The sequence below is a fragment of the Vigna radiata genome, chromosome 7, assembly GCF_000741045.1.
Source record: "Vigna radiata var. radiata cultivar VC1973A chromosome 7, Vradiata_ver6, whole genome shotgun sequence".
Taxonomy (NCBI): Eukaryota; Viridiplantae; Streptophyta; class Magnoliopsida; order Fabales; family Fabaceae; genus Vigna; species Vigna radiata.
The window spans coordinates 36,504,232-36,521,800 of NC_028357.1; the positions used below are offsets into that span (position 1 = coordinate 36,504,232).

At 32.8% G+C, this 17,569-nt stretch overlaps 2 protein-coding genes across 5 annotated transcripts; both read right to left on the bottom strand.

Moving 5' to 3' along the window:
* Positions 1-733: 733 nt before the first annotated feature.
* On the bottom strand, positions 734-6,478 carry LOC106766758 (calmodulin-binding protein 60 D). 3 transcript variants are annotated; one of them, XM_014651505.2, is made up of 9 exons: positions 6,393-6,478; positions 5,987-6,232; positions 5,368-5,443; positions 4,705-4,763; positions 3,884-4,377; positions 3,650-3,810; positions 3,303-3,506; positions 2,560-2,794; positions 734-1,415 (listed from the first exon to the last, which is right to left on the bottom strand). In XM_014651505.2, exons 2-9 carry the CDS (start codon positions 6,097-6,099, stop codon positions 862-864), a joined length of 1,896 nt encoding a protein of 631 aa, XP_014506991.1. In that variant the 5' UTR covers positions 6,100-6,232; positions 6,393-6,478; the 3' UTR covers positions 734-861. The 3 variants fall into 3 exon arrangements, with proteins under 3 accessions (XP_014506991.1, XP_022639287.1, XP_014506990.1); XM_022783566.1 differs by having other exon boundaries at positions 5,987-6,200; positions 6,393-6,473; XM_014651504.2 differs by lacking the exon at positions 6,393-6,478 and having other exon boundaries at positions 5,987-6,369.
* Positions 6,479-12,841: 6,363 nt separating this feature from the next.
* On the bottom strand, positions 12,842-14,864 carry LOC106766766 (ribosomal RNA-processing protein 17). 2 transcript variants are annotated; one of them, XR_002668673.1, is made up of 4 exons: positions 14,627-14,864; positions 14,380-14,479; positions 13,360-13,710; positions 12,842-13,264 (listed from the first exon to the last, which is right to left on the bottom strand). XR_002668673.1 is itself a non-coding variant. In XM_014651514.2 (3 exons), the coding sequence occupies exons 1-3, from the start codon at positions 14,825-14,827 to the stop codon at positions 13,460-13,462; spliced, it is 552 nt and encodes a 183-aa protein (XP_014507000.1). In that variant the 5' UTR covers positions 14,828-14,864; the 3' UTR covers positions 12,888-13,459. The 2 variants fall into 2 exon arrangements, 1 of the variants encoding a protein (XP_014507000.1); XM_014651514.2 differs by having other exon boundaries at positions 12,888-13,710.
* Positions 14,865-17,569: the final 2,705 nt, after the last annotated feature.

The following is a 17,569-nucleotide window of genomic DNA, read 5'->3' on the forward strand; positions in this document are numbered from 1 at the left end:
TATAATTGGAATTTAAGATAGGCTAAAAGTTTCAAATAAAAAAAACAGTAAAATAAACAATATATAAGTAAACAAATTCAAAAATTTATTATCTTTAAGGTTTAGATTGAAAATAATATCTTAATCTTTTGTGTAAATTTGTTATGCCTGTGTCTCTCTCTCAAATAACCCACACATATTACACTAATAAACTCAATGTATTATCTCTATATATAATGATACTTCTTCACATGTACTTACAAGCAGTCAAATCTAGCATCCTTTTCAATTCATATCTTGGTAGAGTATCACGGACTACGTCACGTCAATATGCAAAGTTATAGAGATGCCGAAACAACCATAAAGTACACAGGCAGCACATTGCAGATGGAATTAATTATAATTATAATGCCACAGAGCATTAACTTTCAGTTAGGTTGAACATATCTAGCTAGCTTACTTACAGAATTGAATACAGACCGGTAAATGTAGTAAAGATTGTAGCTTCTTGAAATTTCACTTGGAGCTCTGCCGGGTTTAAGCGGATTGCAGCAACAGACTCTTCAGTTTAAAAACAAGCAGACTGTCAAGCCTCTACAAATTGGGCGTAAGAATGCTCAAGTAAACATCACAAGGAAAGCAGTTAAAGAAGAGAGGTTGCATAGTGATATTCTTCTACAGGCAGAGGTCTATGCACGACAGTTATTATATATATCAAGGCACATTGGAATCTTTGAGTTAAGTCTGCACCAAATAGTTCAATCCAGATTTCATATCCTTTCTCATGCTGTGAAATATAGCATGAGAACAATTCGGAATGTCAGCAAAGAAGCCTTGAATGCTATAACTAGAAAAAACTATCGGTCAGTTCATTAAAGATCTCTATGGGTCGTCCAATTCAACAAGTTGTGCCCGTCTCTCAGCAGCTTGCTTCCGAATAAAAATCCCCCATCTTAATGCTGCCTTCAGCTTGAGCCAGCCTACAACAGCTTTGCCTGAGGAACGATTTGGTTCATCATCAAAATTGTAGCCCATGGGGTTTGCAGAAACGTATGTAGATGAACTAGGGTACCCATCATCATGGCCATTAAAGGTAGGATTTGGTTGGCCCCCCATGTTAAACATACGGAGTAGATGCTGCATATCTTCATTTTCTAGCATCTCGTGACTTCTAATACGAATTTCTTCCTCGGGGAAGTATTCTTCAACTCCTCTATAAGTAGGATTTGAAATGCTGACAGGGTCAAAGCCATGTGTAGATGATTGTTCAGGACCAACAGTTAGTCCATTCTCATTTCTTGGAAGTTGGGCATGGTGTGGAACACTCATCAACTGGTTTTGTAGAGAAAATGCGTTATCATCAAACTGAATGGAAGAGTTAAGACTAGGATTATGTGGTTGCAAGGAGAATCTAGAAGTTGTTCCATCATGATAACCTGCAGACATTCACGTGTGGTCAGTCAGCAATCAAAATAATCCCACGGGCTCACCAATTTTTTAGGTCAATTATGAGCAAGACAATCTACAAAGATTGATGTGGAACGAGTGTAGGTTACTTATGATAGGATCAACAAATAATAAATCTTGTTAGGATAAGTTTCGGATAATTTGATACATAGATTTTAAGTCTAACTCAACTTTATAAAATCAGTTTCTAAAACGAGGAATCTCAATTATATACTATAAGTGAGGGCTGTGTAGTTAAACAAGAATTAAATTATGGAGCTGTGTAGTAGTTAGAATTAAATTATGGAGCTGTGTAGTAGTTGCTTTTGGGAGGTCTCACATCATCGGCCTCAATTATTGAAATGCGACTTATATATCTATTGGACAATTATACACAGTTCTAATTGATTTTATGACGAAAACTGACATGGTATCAAAGCTTGTAGCTCATAGTGGTAGTTGTCTATTCTATTAGAATTGTCTGGTTTGGCAAACATCTATGGAGGGGAAAGGTGTTAGAAAGTCTGACATCGTTTGCCTCATTCTTGTCACGAGACTTTATATATGTGTTGAAAAACTTTATTTAATGTCATTTGGTTTTGAGATGAAATCTGACGGTAGAATTTGCTAGTATATATCAATTAGGTTATTAGGTTATAACTTAAAGGGATGAAATAGTTTATACTGCTAATTATTTTTTATTATTATTTTTATATTTGTAGTTTAAAGTTTAGTTGTTTCCTTTATTAGAATAAGAAAATATTTAACGCAATAACTAATCCAGTCCAATTCATTTTTCACCGAATTAGCTTGGATTTGAATTTAGAACTAAATTGATTGAATGATAAAGTAATAAAATTAATGGGATTAGGTTTAGTGAATTTTCTCTTAAAACCCGATTTAATCTCGCAGAAGATATACTCTTTCCATCTTGATGATATAAGTTGGGTTTTGAAGTGGAAAAATATTATGAGTACTGGGTCTATGAACAAAGGGAAGAAAAAAAAACTGCATGGAAAGATATAAAGAAAAAAAAAAGTAGCGGGATTCAGAAAATAATTTAAACCAAAAATAACTGCAAAAAACCTTTTGCTTTTGTTGCTAATAATATTATTTTTGCTATGAAATACGTACCTCCAACTGTTACTCCTGAATCCATTGAAGGCTGGCCAGCATGTCCTGGAAGTGCCAAAGCTGGGATGGACATCTGTTGAAGGGAGTTTGAATATTCATGGGAAGTCATTGGTGCCTGAGGATGAGCAGTGTCCAAAGTCTTATCCTCAATGTCATTTACCAGAGACTTCCCATCATACTCGATAACGTGCATCCAATTATCATATGCTTTCTTCACCAACGTGTCTACATAAACCTACGACAGATATTGTTGGCATTATCAGAAAACTTGTCATTTTCCTTGCCCATCGTTTGGAAGAACTCTTAACATCTTTATAATCTCCAATTTTTTCTTTTATGGAAGCATAAATCCCCCACCTTATCTTTGTAACACTTGTAAGCCTAGTGCTAAGCCGATTTATTTTCATTCTTTATCACCGATTTATTCCCATAGTTCCAGGAACAACAATAATTATAGATCTATGAGTGTCTAAGTACAAAGTTAAAGACTAGAAAAAGTTTCCAGAACACAATAAAGACTCCAAAAAATAAAACAAAACTAAGCAAAAATATTGCAGCCAAGCTAAAGATTATATGCATAATATTAGTTAAATGCTTTTAGCATGAAGTATTGCTCGTGCCAATATCCAGAGTGCAAGAAAAAACAACTTTCGTTATGTGGCATCAGAAATCAGGTTAACCATATTAAGGACGAAACTTGTCTGAATTCAACATAAAAGGAAAATTCTATGTAGTGCACTTACCTTTTGATTCTCAGAGAGAGAATCAGCTGAGTAAAATTGATCGTTGGCAATTAAGCCACTTAATTCATAAATATTGTTGAAAACAACACCCACATTTCTTGCATCTTCAGGATAGTACACATAATGTTTTCCACTGAGAACGCAAGTCTTGGCATGTTCAACAAGAATATCCCACATCTTATTTGACATGCCGCTTCCAAGGATCTACATTAAGAAGGATAGTTAACCTATAAAATCCTTTGACAGTTAAATAATTTTATATGATCAATTCAAATGCAAAACCAAAGAAATTGAAAATTTGAACAATTGGCATTAAAATGATAAATGACAAAAATATGGATTCTTACATTCCGCAATCTCTGAGGGTCTCTGACCACAAGTCTTAAGAAGTCTTCAACAGTATATACTCCAGCTTTATTTAGCCTTTTGTGAAATGAGCCATCCTTGCCAATTTTCTCCAGTCTCCAGACCTCGTCATTCAAGGCAGGAGGGTAGTGCTTCTTGTATACTATTAGTTCAATTAATGATTTGTTACAACCATTTTCCAAGAATTATAAAACAAACGTAAATTATGAACTTACATTCTCCGCGATGATCCTTAACAGTGAAAGGTTCTGATTTGGCTTCACGGATACGCATTCCATCGCAGCAACCCAAGGCAACTTTCAGGCCCAACCTGAACTTCCTACTCCTTATCCAGCTAGAGTTGTCCGTAAATGTAAGCTCACCCAGTGTTCCTACCCCTTCCTTAAGTGTGATTTGCAGATCACCAGTTAGAAGAGGCCTTTTTCCTTCCCGCTCTTTCACAATATGACTATCAAATTCTTCTTCAGTCCAATTATCATCATCCTCGTTATTGAAATCTCCCTCCAGTACAATAACATCTAGCCTGACACATGACTCTGGCCCTGATGTGACAATATTGCCAGTGTTTGCATCAATTAAAACGATATGAACAGCTGAACCTTGCTCTCCCTCCACCTTTCCACCTGTGAAGAGGGGAAGGGACAGCCTGGTCTTGAACTGCAATTGTAAATTTGTGCCATCAAGGCCTTCTATTCGCTTTGGGGAAGACCTGAATTTTACATTGAGTAAAAGTGACAAATTATAGATATTATAAACTCATGGTGATAAATAATATAAGCTGAACCTAAAATTTAACACACTAATCACTAAAGATTTGGGTCACTGGATTTTTTACTTTAAAACGTAACAGAATCTACACTAACATGGACTATCTGTCTAATTTTATCATTCCAACCTATAGCAAAGCAAGTTATTGCAGGATATATTCATACTAATTGCCATGAAAGCATAAGCAGCAAAAGAGCAGGGGAACCATGTGTCATGTACATTCATCTAACATAAAATTTATCTTTAGCAAGAGGGAACAAAAAATTACCTGCCAGCAAGCTTGGAGGGGCATAGTTTTGCCAAAGCACGCTCGACTTCTTCACTAACCTGTTCGGCAACAAGAATAAAAATAAGAAACAAAACACATGTTCTTGTTTAAACATTATTCATGCAAACAAATCACTTCNTTTATAGAGCTATTTCATTAAATTATGGTTGATAACACTCAGACATACACGCTACGNGCCAACTTATTTCAGAAAGCCTCTAATAGATGAATAAAATGGGTGACCTATTGCATAAGGCTCCCACATAATGAGGCTTCGAAGGGGTATAAGTAACCAGCCAGNCCGGTCCCACAAGAAGAGAGACTTGGAAGGACTCGAGAGTCCGTTTCCTCTACTAACGAGTAATTTAAAAAAAAAAAAAAAACTACATCAACTTCTACAATTTTGAATACAAGATCACTAATTTCCTACCCAATTCTTTCTAAGCCTCAGATCAAATAAAGGCCTCTCAGCTTGAAGTNGAATAAATTTTAGCTACAGGCCAGCAGCCTAGGAGGTTGCGCTTATGTGGCTGATTACGTGAGCAGTAGAATATATAAGTGATAACTTAAGGTACTATTGACCAGTAAATCAACTAAAAATTTCANAAAAGTATCANATCAATATATGAAGAATCAATACCACAATGAACGTAATTTTCTTACAACTCTGCGTAGAATAGGCTCCAGTGATGAGCAAAGTTTCTGCAGACTGTCAACCTTCAGGGCTTCAACAATTACACTGCAAATTAACATAAATAAANTAATAAAATAAATAACCACACTCATAACCAAGTTTAAGACACCAAAGTAAGCTTTAACATATGAAAACATAACAGTTTTCAGACGGCCTGCTTTGTTAGTTGCATACTATTATTTAGTGAGGCATATACTCGNCGAAATTGGTCTCTTTCCTTCTTCGCTTGTTAGAACCATTCTTTCACACGAGTTTCAGACTCGTGCAGAAACAACACATTGCATAAATTTTTCTTTTTAAAAATAAACGAGCTGCCAATAATATCAGATAAGGTGACAGTTCTACTTCTCAATCAATTCTCATGCAAACAAAGCAACCTTAACCTCGAGATTTTGAAAAACAGTTAGTAACTGCGATTTTCGCCGGAATGTCAAGATATTTCAAGTATCCACAACCACAATCATAAGCACATTTGTCCGCAATTCTCACAATATCAACAAATGCAACATGTTAATTACAACGAAGAAGGAACAACNCAATCCATTTCAGCNAAGCACAAGACTCGGAAGGAAATGCAATTAGAATTACCTAGCCAAAGCAGGTCGTTTCCGATCAGGTTGGCCTTCTNCGGCCGAAGCCGAATCCAAACCTCGCTTCTCTCGCGCCGCGCCGCTCGATCTCTCGCCATACCTTCCGTGCATTGTTCCAATCCCAGCCCTGTTAGGTCGTGGAGAAAACGAGAGAAAGATAAAAAAGAAAACGCGGCGGCGGCAGCGGCACAGAACGTAGGTAAGTAGGTTTTCTGAGTCACGTAAGCTTCAACAGTTCAGTTGACTGAGCAAGAAGTAAATAAATAAGCGGCAAAATAGAAAACGGAAAATGAGAGTTAGCGCCACTTTTGGATCGCTTTTAGAGCATCCAAACAGGGCGTGGTGTGGGGACTGAAAAGAAAGAGAAAGGGAAAAATAAAATAAAGGAGAAGTTGGAAAAGTACGGAGATGGAAACTTCGGGGAAACGTCTCAGAATTTTCTTTTTCGGCCACAGACGCTATTTTGCACTCTGACGCTTATTTTGTCGCACGCCTCAAAACAAACGTGTCACTCCCATATCTCCTTTTATTGTTCTCTCTTTTTGGGCTCACCTTTGCTGGGAATCTCTTTCTTTACTATACGATTCGTAGCCGTCAGATTTCAGATCGTTCTGTAACTCTGTTTTAACTCGTCCTAGGTTTGTTTCACTTTCACGCTTTCACTGCCTCAAAAGTATATTTCACCCTTTATTCTTTCTCCTTTTTCTTTTTCTGGGATTCCGAATTGCAAGATGCTCAATATCTACTTTATTTTAGGGTGATTTAAAATGAAAAAAAAAATATTGGGAGAAAAATGGAAAATCATATTTTAACACCATTTTTTGACACCATTTTGACACTGCACACGTGTCAAAATGTGATTGGACGATTTCAAATTAAAAAAACCCCCTGCCTCAATTTTTTTAATTTGAAATCGTCCAATCACATTTTGACACGTGTGCAGTGTCAAAATTGTATCAAAAAATAGTGTTAAAATATCATTTTTCGATAAAAATTACAAGTATAATAAGTGATGATAGGAAGAAGAAAAAGAATGGAATTAGAAAACAGAAAGGGCCTACAAGGTGCATAAAGGGTGAGAACAAATTCGATTCTGAAATGGCTTTTAGTAGAAAGCTGTAGGGTAGGAATACCAATAAATAAGATAAGGTGGTGACGGATTTTCTTTACAAATATTTATCATCAAGATTATTAGAATCTACGACTTTGTTTGTGTATATTACTACCTTTTGAACCCATGCAATACAGTGATAACTTATCACCAACATCATTGAAAATATAATACTATATTTAAATAAGAAAATGATACAATCATCGTTCATATTATCAGTCAAATTTGAAATTTGAATATAAAAGTATTAAATACCAAATGACCATGAAAGTTAAATTAGGTGTCAATAATTTTGTATTATCTCAATTTTAGATTGATATAAAAAGAACTTTATTCAAGACTTATATCAATATCTTTTATGTATAATTAATTCATAAATTAATTTAAAACGTGATGTTGATAAACATACCTTATAATATAAATAAAACTTAATAAAAGATCTATTCCTTTTTGTATTGCAGATGTTATAAGTTTGACATTTTTAAAGAGTTTCGAAGATTTTATTTTTAGATAATAAATTTAGTGTGGTATTCAAATTTTCATCTTCGTCCAAAATAAGGATTTTTAATCATTTCTTTGTTTTGACTTTAAGGATTACTTCAAGGATTTTTTTTTTTCATACACATGGAGTTGTTCATTATTAAGTGATTTTAACATATTTGCATGTTTGTTAGCCATCTCTTCTTCATTATATTTTACCTTATCAACAATTAATTTATTTGCAAATAGAATTGAATATGAAAGTTCAGGTTGAGGTAATCAAACATAATCTTTCAAAGCCTTTGCCATTTGACATTACAATTCTTGAATTTGAAGAAGACAAAGGTTTTGAAGTTCATCATCCCCAATTTGAAGACCTACAAAAAGAATAAGTATTGAATAATATAATTTAGAATGGTATCATTCATTTGAAAGTATGTATAATATTTGGCAAGTTGAATTCTTTCTCTTTTGATATAAATTCTGTCAGATAGTAATTTTCAAGTAGCCTTCCAAACTACATCTTGTTTGGACATTGTATTCATCATCAACAAAGTAACAAACAATATTCTAAGTTCATTTCCAAAAGCAAGTTCACTTGCTTCTTTGATTACATCAATAATTTCTTATCATATGCAAATAATCCTAGAACATAACAAGCTTCTTTATAGGTTTCAAAATTGTGTGTCTTAATTGTCATGATGTTGTCGTAATCAATACAACTCTTTTGAATTATCAAAAACTATTCTCACATAATACAACTCACTAGATCATGGAAGAATATATTTCTATGAACTAAGAATTCAAACAAGTTTTAAAAAGCCTAGAAAAAAACCTTAAACTTTAGGTCTTCTTATCCAACCCTTATATCAAAATCTCGCCTATTAAAACCTATTTTTAAACTAAAACTAACCTATAACTCTACCTATTTGTTACTTCCCAATTCAACTTTAGATTTTTAGTTAACTAAGGTTCTAGACAAGTTTTGAATTGCCTAAAAATAGACCCCAAACATCAAGTATCTCTCTAAAGTCACTCCTCTTAGAAATCCACCTATCAAAATCCCAGATTAGACCAATAACCAGTCCAACAACACTCTTTTTTTATTACTCTCAATTCTACATCAGTTTTTCTACCCTATTAATCTCTAATTAGCATTATCAAAGTCCAAACAAGTATTAATTCACAAGCATACACAATAATATTCATCAATAAGCAAACATTCACTCATCAAGATACAAACATCACTTAACAATCATTTCAATTTGTAACAAATTTAACCAAGCATCAATCTCACAATCTATCAAACATAAATGCATACTTCTTAACACGAAATTAAAGCAAATATTAGCTTCCCTTACCTTATAGAGAATCTAATTGTTCTACAAGAGTTAAGACGACCCGACCAACTCAAGGAACTCTATCTGTACCTACAACTCATAAAAACATGATCAAAGTATACTGGTAGAACCACTATCAACAGAGAGACTTATAGAAGACTCAGACGACACATGCAAAAATACTACGGTTTGCATGAAAAGGAAACGAGACCGACCAAATAAAAAGATTAAAAACTAACTTACTCTTTTGAAAAAACCGATCGATTAAGACTTGAAGATCTTGTCGCGGTAATCACTCAGGCAGTTTATGATCTTCAAACAAGTAAATGCATGAGAAGAACACCTAAAAAGAAGTCATAGAACTCTAGAAAAGTGGTTTCAAAAGAAATTGTATGTTTTAAAATAATAAAATTATTTTATAATAAAACTACTTATATTAAAATTATTTAATATTAAAATAATTGAGTCTTAATATTTTTAAACTACTATCAGACTTAAAATACTTTGGTCATTTCTATAAAATATAGTAAAATTAGAAGATAAAATGAAAAAGAAAGAGGGAACATGAGTAAACAAACCATAATTCCCATGAATTGATGAGTTATTAGAATTATGTCTGTGTCTATGTGTGCATGAACAGATATGAATAACGAACTAATAATAAATTTCAATGAATTTAGTTTTACATGCTGGACTAACTAAACAAAAACAAAAATGCATGTACAGAAAAGTAATTACATGCGATGGCGTGAAGTTGAAGTGAAAAGCAAGATTTATAGATTTTTTAAACAAAAAACAATACTCTAAATTAGAAGTTTGTCTATTAAACTTATCATTGTTGATTCCTAGTTTGGAAATGCAAGAGTCAACATAGACAATGGAAGGGATGAGCGGTTTTCAGACAGCAAAATTGCGAGATGGTAAGAGAAACTAAGTTTTGTCTTTAAGGCCTTGTTCACTTGAGTGGATTTGAGGGAGAGTATTGAGTGGATTTGAGAAAATTTGAAGGTATTTTTTTTTTGTTTATTTGAATGAATTTGGAAGTAAACGAGAGTGAATTTGGAAGTAAACTGAATTTAGAAGTAAAGCTTGTGAGAATTAGTGTAAGATTTAATTTACTTGACAGATTAAAAAAATTTACTTCCAAATCCACTCTCACTTATCTCCAAATCTATTCAAATAAACAACAAAAAAATTTATCTTCAAGTCTTCTCAAATTCTCTCAATTACTCTCCCCCAAATCCACTCGAGTTAACACAACCTAAATGTCCTCACACGCGCTTAAGTTTTCCAATTCCATTGCCAGTGTCATCCTGCCAAAATAAATGGAAACTTAAAAAAAAAACACCTCAACGGACACGTAGGCGTGCCAAAGTTGGGCAACATTTTACTATATTTAGAAAAATATCATTTTCGTTCTTGTGATCCTAATATACATGGGATAAAGTAATTGTTATCTTTAGGTTTAATGTCTTGGTAAGTCCCTATTTTCGTCCAAAATTTCAAATAGGTTCCTTTCTTTTTCGACATCTCAATTGAGTTCTTATTTTGTGAAAATTGCATCAATTATACCCTTACCATTAACTTGGACCTAACAGGGTATACTCGACGTGGCACATTTTTAATTGACGTGGCTAAATGATGTGGATTTGGGTTATTTTAAAATTAAAAAATTAAAAAAAATAATTGGGATCCTTCTTTACAACATCATCATCTTCAACGATTTAAAAGAACAACACAAGGATTTCAAGAGAGCAAGTAACACCTATATCACAACAAATTTCAAAGAAAAGGAAATCATTAAAGCATCGGATCAACATCCAAAACCATAGAGAATCCTTCCCCATGCTAGCGTGCTTAGTATAGGTCACAACATCGTGAATCACATTCTCCAGGAATATCTTCAGCACTCCTCTGGTCTCTTCATAGATCAATCCACTGATCCTCTTCACGCCACCTCTTCTCGCCAATCGCCGGTTTCGTTATTCCCTGAATGTTGCTCCGAAGAACTTTCTTGTGCCTCTTCGCACCTCCCTTACCACGACCAAACATTTCCTCAACAGTTTTCACGCTTAAACAAATATACTTTGAGGATTTAGGGTTTTCTGCTAGTCTAAATTGGAACTAGAACAGGACTCCAGAGAAGGATTTCAATCGAACTAGAAAATTTAGGGTTTTGTTTTGATTTAAGATTTCGAATGATTTTTCGGAGGGAGATATATAGGTATTTATTGAAGGTGCTTCCAAAGTTTTGAGTTTTGATCTTTGTCGTTGGATGGAGAATTGATCGACGATTCATCTTTGCAATCTGTGCACTACAAATCTTGGGATCCTTGTTTTTTTCAACGCATCGTCGCGGCACACCTTCAACACCTTTGCCAAGCCCAAACCTACAAACCACAAAATCAGAAAGAGCTCATCCTAAACCCCAATCCCAATAAAACCTAGTTCGTGAAACATCACCGTCGACCTCGCTGTCGACAATGAGCCTCCATGACCACCATAACGCAACAACAACCATGCTGCCACCTAAACATCATTGAAGCCTCCATGGAAACCCTGCAAATAAAAAAAAAAACACAGATCCATCTTCGCACCTTCAAATTGACCAAATTAGGGACCTAATTGATCACTTTCAAAATTAGAAGACCCAATTGAAACAAACCCCTAAATAGGGACCTCCGAACCTATTAAACCTTTTCTTTTTTATCAAATTATACCGTACAGAAGATGGTTAAATTATTTTTTAATATTCAATAGTCAAATTAGACCGACTCAATTAGATTTAGTCAAATTTTAATTATAACTGATTGGACCAAATTTTGGAAAAATCAAATCAATTGAATTTAATCGAATCCATTCAATCGAATTCGATCAAATTTTGGTCGTGGTTATTTAGATTGAGTTTGACAAAATTTCAACGAGAGCCAACTTCTTTTGACCAAATTTAAGTCACGACCAACTCAACCAAATCTCAATTAGGACTGACTTACTGACCAAATTTTGATTGTGATTAACCCAGTCAAATTTAACCAAATTTTAATTGGGATAGACTCAAACAAATTTGGTCAAAGTCAAGTCAGCCAAATTCAATCAAAGTCGAGTCAACCAAATTCTAGTCATGGCCAATTCAGTCAAATTTTGACCAAAGTCGACTCAACTAAATTTGATCAAATTTCAGGCTGATTAGATCAAATTTAGATGAATTTTGAATCACCTCAATTAAATTCGATTAAATTTCAATCATGGATAACTGAATCAAATTTCAATTATGCCAACTTCATCAAAGTTAACCAAATTCCTGAATTTAATCAAATTTCGATCATCAAATTCAGTCAAATTTTGATTGTGACATAGCCTAATCCGTCTTGACCTTTGACCATCCATTTCAACCTTCAACTCAGATTAACCTATCTCAACCTTTGACCCACATCGATCTATCTTTGCCTTTAACCCACATTAATCCTTCTTGACCTTCGACCCGTCTCAACCTTAGTTATGTGCTACTATGCATTTCATCAATAAAATAGTTTTAAATAAATAAAAGATTAAGTAAATTGTAACTTTAGAAATTCAATTTTTTAAAAGTGAATTAAAAAATTATTCAATTTAGTTATTTATTGTAAATAGTTCAATTTTTAGTTTTGTAGCCTAATAGAGTCCAGTTAATGATCAGTTCGTTTTAATTTGGTTAATTTTATCCCTATACTCCCAATTTGAAAAGATCCCTTTATGTTAATAGCAAATATATTTCAATGTTAGTCCAACAACATCCTAAGAATTTCACCAAATTCAGTCAAGTCGCTTATTGGTTCAGAAGCTTTGAACTAAATTTTGATTGCTTCAAAGTTTTTGCAACTAAATCCCAAAATGGCAGCAGTCGTTTGAGCTGTTTTACTTTTGGAAGACACGGCTGTAAATATATTCTTGATTAAGGTTTAAATAGAACTACCAACTGCAACAGGATAATCTTGAAACCCACGGCAAGTTGCTATTAGCCTTGGCTGAGAACATACATTACCTAACTCCTTAACTTTACCAAGGATTTTTCTTAAGGTTGTCACAGGATTAAGGGCTTCATTCACTATGTGTCTTCATATTACATGAACCATAGCACCCAGAAAAGGAAAAAAGAAAAAACTAAAACCCTTCTTTGACCTGAAACTAAAACTTTAGACATAAAATAAGAGAACAAAATCTAGAAAGTTAAATATGTAAATTAATTAAATGTACAATACACAATGCCGTTACCGATTAACCAACCAAGAGAAAAAGTAGGTGCTTCTTCCTTAACTCTCGAATCCCCAAAATTAAGAAGTCAGCAATGACCCCGCTGGAGAAAGTCCTGTCACGAACATCAGGCACCGGGTAACCAACTAGAACATATATTCAACAATGAAACAAGTTCAAATCCTGCCACAAGCAAGCACGAGTTCTCACTTCTAGGTGGCCAAGTTACTGCACTTAACAAACACCTCAAATAAACGCAGTTCATTGTAGACTTAAAATTGTCCTGAAGATGCAAGGTGCTTAGCTACCATTACTTCTTGCCCCGCTTCTTTCCTTTCTTCTTGTCTCTCTTATTTGATGGCTTGGGTCGTGACTTCTGTTTTGCAACCTTCTTAAAAGATTTCTTGTTCCTTATAGGTACCCCTTTCCCTTTATCAGCCACAACGGAATGAGGGGTCACCGTTTCCTCCTTCCTCTCACTATGATAACTTTCTTCTTCAGGGTTGATCTCACTTGTCACAACAGTAACTTTCAAATCAGCGTTCTCGTATGTTTTTGTTTCTTTCAACAACAGAAGGTAAACCCAATCACCAAATGAGTCACAACCCACAAGCACAAAAGAAATCAATCACACATCATACACTAAAAGAGCCTCAGATTCATTAGTAAATACTTCAAACTTTCTGGTTACATTTTTTTGTTTTCTACATATCTCCTCTGAAAAAGAAAATCTTGTTCAAGGCACAGTTAAACATTAAATGTGAGCACTCGTTCAAGGGGGAATTCAACCTTTATTTCCTACGTTTTGGCCTCTTCCACTAGACCTCACCCCCGATGATAAACTTTTAAGTTACATGTGTCCTAGTATCACATCAGCTCAAACACAACATGAATGCCAGAGTAAAAAGGAATGCTGATATGACTCAGGTTTTGTTTGGATAATCTCTAGTTAAGCTCATGTATAACCAACTTTATACAAACTCTATTCTATTGTTTAGCTTCTTAAAATAATAATAATAATAATAATAATAATAATAATAATAATAATAATAATAATAATAATAATAATAATAATAATAACTCAAGATAACAAGTGCTATTAAGAAAAAATTAACTCGTTTCATCCTCTTTTTTTCTCTTAATTGTGCACAGTGAAAAGAAGCTAGTCTAAATCAACAAGTGAATAAACAAACAATGCAATTGCGAGGAATATTAATTGAGAAAATGTACCGGCAATAGATTCAACTTGGTCTGCAACTTCTTCTTGGCGCTCCTCATTCTGATTAGGTGGCACGCCTCCATACAGAACGAATTCTCTTTCTAACTTCCTCTGCAAAACGAGTACAATCAAATAGATAAGATAACAAAATCCATAACAAAAAAAATAACCCAAACCAAATCCTGCATTGGTTGTAAAGGAATGTAATTTCTTAGTAATAATAAAGCACATAGTGAAGTAAAATGGAAAAGTGAATACCTTTTTGCGTTCTTCGCAGCGTTTGCGGCGCAGTGCCTCGTTCTGTTGCTTCTGCGCTTCCTTTCTTCTCTTCTTCTTGCGCTTGTGAAAACCAGTGACGTAGTCTTTGAGGTCTTTCTCGTTGAAATTGATGCCCAAAGCTTTGTTCTTCAGAGCCCTCTTCTTCAGGTGCGTGCCTTTGCGTTGCACTGTCTCTTCCATCCCCGTAATCAACCAAAACCTAGAATGCGCTCAAATCCTTTTCATATGATGCAGTTAAAATATGGCTTAAATACAACTCTCTGTTTTTTTTTTTTTTTTTTAATTTTGGTCTAATTTGTTTAATTAAATTTTAAATTTTCATTAATTTTGGTAATCTCGGTTAAATCATTAGTGAAAGTGCATAACATGTATTACATGTGAGAGTGTTCACGTATTCACGTGGTAATGGAAGTTTTAGTTGTTAGTGTTTTACATTTAGGTTTTTATTAATTTAATATAATTTAATTTTAATTTTTGTTAACGTTGCTTAATTCAGTTTTAATTTTATTATTCTTTAAATTGACCAATTTCAAATTTTATATAAATGTTATATTAAAATTTACATTTTTATTAAATATTTCTTTTATTATTTTTAAATCAATATTAAAATAAATAGATTTATGTTTAATTTTGGTTATATGTAAAAAAATAAGGTTATATTTTGTTCAAAATTAGAAGAATTTTTTTCATTATTTTTAAAATTAAAGGAAAATTCTTGGTTTCTTTTAAATTAAAAAAAATCCTCAATACTTTTAAAATTAGAAAGAAATTTTTTTATTATTTTTAAACTAAATTTAATATGTAATAAAAATCAAACATAAATTTAATAAATATATTACGATTATATAGTTATAGTTTATCTAAAAATATAGAAAAAAAAATATTAAATGTGAATTTTAATAAAAATATCAATATAATATTTATAAAATTAAATTAAATAAAATTAATTAAAATTGAGCATAGAAGTGATACTTACTTGATGTTTCATATTGATATTGATTTGACACTTATACGGTATTAATGATACATGAATATAAATTAATTTTTTTAAAAAAATAAAAAAAAGTTCAATAATTAACTTGTGACACAATGTACACATTCTATTAACAATTTAAATATATTATAAAAAATATTAAATTGATAAAACTTAACAAAAATTAAGACCTTGTTAAACACAAAAATAGTACTAAATTAAAGAAAATAGATATTAAAAAAAACACATGGCAACAATATTAGAAAAATGGAAATTCAAAATTTTAATTATTTTGAGAAAAAACGTTATTACTTTGATGAGGTGTTTTCATAGGGGAATTTTTTTTTTATTTTAAAGTATTTGTTTGCTATGTTAATTTATTTCTTAAAATAATATTATTTCTTAAGAAGCTTTTGATTGACTTTTGTATGAAAAATATTTTCATGTAAAGGTTAGGTAGGTATCCAATATAATGTATTGTAAAATATGTGATATTGATACTTCTTTTATTGTAATTATTGTTATATTATTTTACTTTTTTGTTTGTGGTTGTAGTTTTTACCTATGATGATTGCGTATATGGAGCAGAGGACGAGACAAGGTTGAATGCATAACAAGGATAAATGAGTGGAGACTGGGATGAGTCTTGACTAACACTTTATATTTTACGATTTTCTTTTATTCATGTTACTCAAAATTATTATGTAAAGACAATTGATTATTATTTTCTCCGTTTCAATAAATTTCAATTTAAGTATTTTTTTCAATAATATTTTGGAAGTAGTTATTGTATACTTAAGCACTGAGGACTCAAATTTTTTTAAAGAAGTTGTTTTCAAAAATCATGTTTTCGAAAGGTTTTATTAGAAATCGTTGGTTGTTTAAAAAAAATCAGGAATGTTACAAAGCTCACATTGTAGAAAGTTAAGTTAGGCTCATGATCGACCAAGTTAAGTTGAGTTCGTGTTGAGCCAATCAAATTAAGGCCACAAAGGGTCGAGTTTAGAATACCTCTAGTTAAGGCGAGTCAGATGTACCCTAGACCAAGTTGAATAAGGTTCAATCAAGTTGAGTCAAGTTAGGTCTACATTGGCCCACGTCGAACTGGGTCAAGTTGGGCTCATCACAAATTGAGTCATTTTGGACCCACCATGGGTTAAGATAGGTCCACCTCAAGCCAAGTTGAGTAGACTTACCTATTGCCAAGTTATTTCACACATTTGATTGGGACGAGTTGGGCCACCTCTAATCGAGTTGAGTTTGACCCACCTAAGATCGAATCAAGTCAGTCTCACCTTTGTATGAGTTGAGTCAGACCGTCTTTGTTAGAAGTGGGTTATAGGCCTAACTCAACCCCAAAAAACCGGCTTGTAAGGTGAGGTCTGCACCCCACTTATATATTATAAATTGGTCTTATCTCTAGTCGATGTGGGACTTCCAACAGTCTTATGTCGAACTTAGGCCTAGTCAAATTGGACTCACATTACACTAAATAAAGTTGTGTTCGTGTTAGGCCAAGTAAAGCCATACCACATAACACAATTTGAATTAAGTCAAGCTTATGTTGATTCGAATCAAGTTAAATCATGTTAGACTGATGTCAAACCAAATTCAAATCATACTATGTTAATTCAAACTAAGACAAAGTTTGATTTAATCCATGTTAAACAATATTGAGTCAATTCAAACCCAAGTTAGATTGGATCAATCGAGTAAAACAATACTAAAAAAACAAATGTGAAAATCAAATAAAATCTACCTATATTTGAAAATTAATATACAATGTAAAACATTTAAAAGATCATGTTATTATAAAAAATATTTAAAAATTATTTAAAATACTGTTATGAAAAGTTACAAATTCTTTAACTCACTTTAAGTAAAAAAGAAAAAAACATTTTTCAACCAAGTCATTCTATGAACAATAAAGAAAAATATTTATAAGCACA

Excerpts from the sequence above, each read along its gene's own strand:
- LOC106766766 (XM_014651514.2), bottom strand. The coding sequence starts at position 14,827 with ATGGAAGAGACAGTGCAACGCAAAGGCACGCACCTGAAGAAGAGGGCT. Across the intron at positions 14,480-14,626 it reads GCTGCGAAGAACGCAAAAAG|AGGAAGTTAGAAAGAGAATT; the intron begins GTATTCACTTTT and ends CTCGTTTTGCAG. Across the intron at positions 13,711-14,379 it reads CCAAGTTGAATCTATTGCCG|AAACAAAAACATACGAGAAC; the intron begins GTACATTTTCTC and ends TGTTGTTGAAAG.